Source organism: Lactuca saligna, chromosome 3 (assembly GCF_052625555.1).
Source record: "Lactuca saligna cultivar CGN05327 chromosome 3, ASM5262555v1, whole genome shotgun sequence".
In the NCBI taxonomy this organism is placed as follows: Eukaryota; Viridiplantae; Streptophyta; class Magnoliopsida; order Asterales; family Asteraceae; genus Lactuca; species Lactuca saligna.
The window spans coordinates 6,685,671-6,687,446 of NC_136419.1; the positions used below are offsets into that span (position 1 = coordinate 6,685,671).

A 1,776-nucleotide genomic window follows, 5' to 3' on the forward strand; every position below is an offset into this window, starting at 1 on the left:
TTAAACTCGATGTTGTTTCTATGCTTATATCACTGATACGTTGTGAAATACCAATGGATAATACGAATGAATTTTAAGTTAGAAAACTCATTTTGAAGATCAACTGGTGCCTATTCTATAACGAATAGAATACTAAATTATTATGTTTATTTTAAAGCAAAAAAGCGTGTATTCTTTTATTATTATTTCTATAATTATGAAAAAAGTTGAAGCCCATCACTAAGTGTTTGGATGGTATATAAATATATCCAAATATTATCTTTTTTCTTTCATGAAATGGCGAGAATACACCCTTGTATTCCTTCTTCATCTTCGTCATCATCCTTCTGTTCCAATGAAAGAGAAGCATATACGATATGGATGAAGTCACTTGTTTTAAACTCAAACGGGTATACAGTCTACAATTCTAAAGCCGAAGTCGTTTTTCGTATCGATAATTATGATACCAAACGTAGTAACGAAGTCTATTTGATGGATCTTCGTGGAAATGTCGTATGCACAATACTTCGAAAGGTAAATGAGTGCTTTCACAATAATCAGCAAAAAAGTCATACACGATGTTTTTGATCTATCATGTCAAGTAGTCAATAGAAGACATTGAGAATTAAGTTTCGGGCTATGGTGAAAGCTGTCGCAAATACTGTTTAACTGATTTATCTATGTAACATGATATTGACTTTGTTTATCAAACGATTTTGCAGAAGCTATTGAGATTCGGACTCTGGGAGTGTTATAACGATAAAGATTGTAGTGAACCATGGTTTGAAGTCGGAAAGGCCTGTAACTTTTTCATGAACCATTCAGTTTACAACGCTTTAGTTGGAACCAATGAAGCACGAAGCCTATGTAGCTCGAAACATACAATGGAAGGATCGTTTGACGGTTTAGAGTTCAAGATAAAGGATGGAGAAGGAAGAGTTGAAGCTGAGGTAAGCCTTTGTTGATGGAAAATATGTTTTTATTCTATTATTTATTGTTATGTTAGATATGTGGACTGTGGAGTCTTTGATTCTCGATCTAGATTTGAATATATGTTTCGTGTTTAACAGATCTAATGTTTCATGATGTAGGTACAAAGAAAACGATCATCTTCAGGAGTTGTGTTGGGGGAAGATGTGTTACTTGTGACTATAGAGCCTCATGTGGATCATATCTTTGTAATGGCCCTTGTCGCGATACATGCATTAATTCATCACAGAATGTAGATAATCTTCGTAGGTCATTTTTGGTTTATGTACAAAAATGTCTTTTTGTCATTGGTTTTTTTATGAGACTGTTTCGATTCCAAAAAAGCGTTGGCACATGAATTTGGGACACCGAGTCTCGTTTCTAAGTTCGGGTTTTTTGTCTGTTTTGATTCCCGTTGAACGAACTTTGGTGTTTGGATTATTTGTATAGAAAAAGATTTGATGAGTTATTTTTGTTCTCCATAAAGATGAAACGGCTCTGATTTAGGACCGGATGTTCATGATCTCCGGCCGCTTGTAATTTTTCTTTTTCCATAGTGAAATTTGTGCATGTACAAAGTTGTGCGTTTAATCTCTTTTCATTTGTTTTCATTGATCAGGTAACAATGGATGCAAATCGATACAACTTACCTGAAATAATCTAAAGATATTCAATTGAAATTTAATATATGAATATATAAATGATTAAATTTGCAAAACTATTAAAATCTTATGGGTGTTTTTACTCCACGACGTGGGGTTCACCTCTCTTATGATCATGCTCGTTTTATATGTACCATTCAACTTATAAACTTTTGGTTGTTCATAT

General features: G+C 33.4%; 1 protein-coding gene across 1 annotated transcript; it reads left to right on the forward strand.

Annotated features, from left to right (window-relative positions):
• The first annotated feature begins 276 nt into the window (after positions 1-276).
• On the forward strand, positions 277-1,504 carry LOC145033385 (protein LURP-one-related 4-like). Its single transcript, XM_078982019.1, has 3 exons — positions 277-513; positions 702-929; positions 1,071-1,504. The coding sequence occupies exons 1-3, from the start codon at positions 277-279 to the stop codon at positions 1,203-1,205; spliced, it is 600 nt and encodes a 199-aa protein (XP_078838145.1). The 3' UTR covers positions 1,206-1,504.
• The last annotated feature ends 272 nt before the right edge of the window (positions 1,505-1,776 follow it).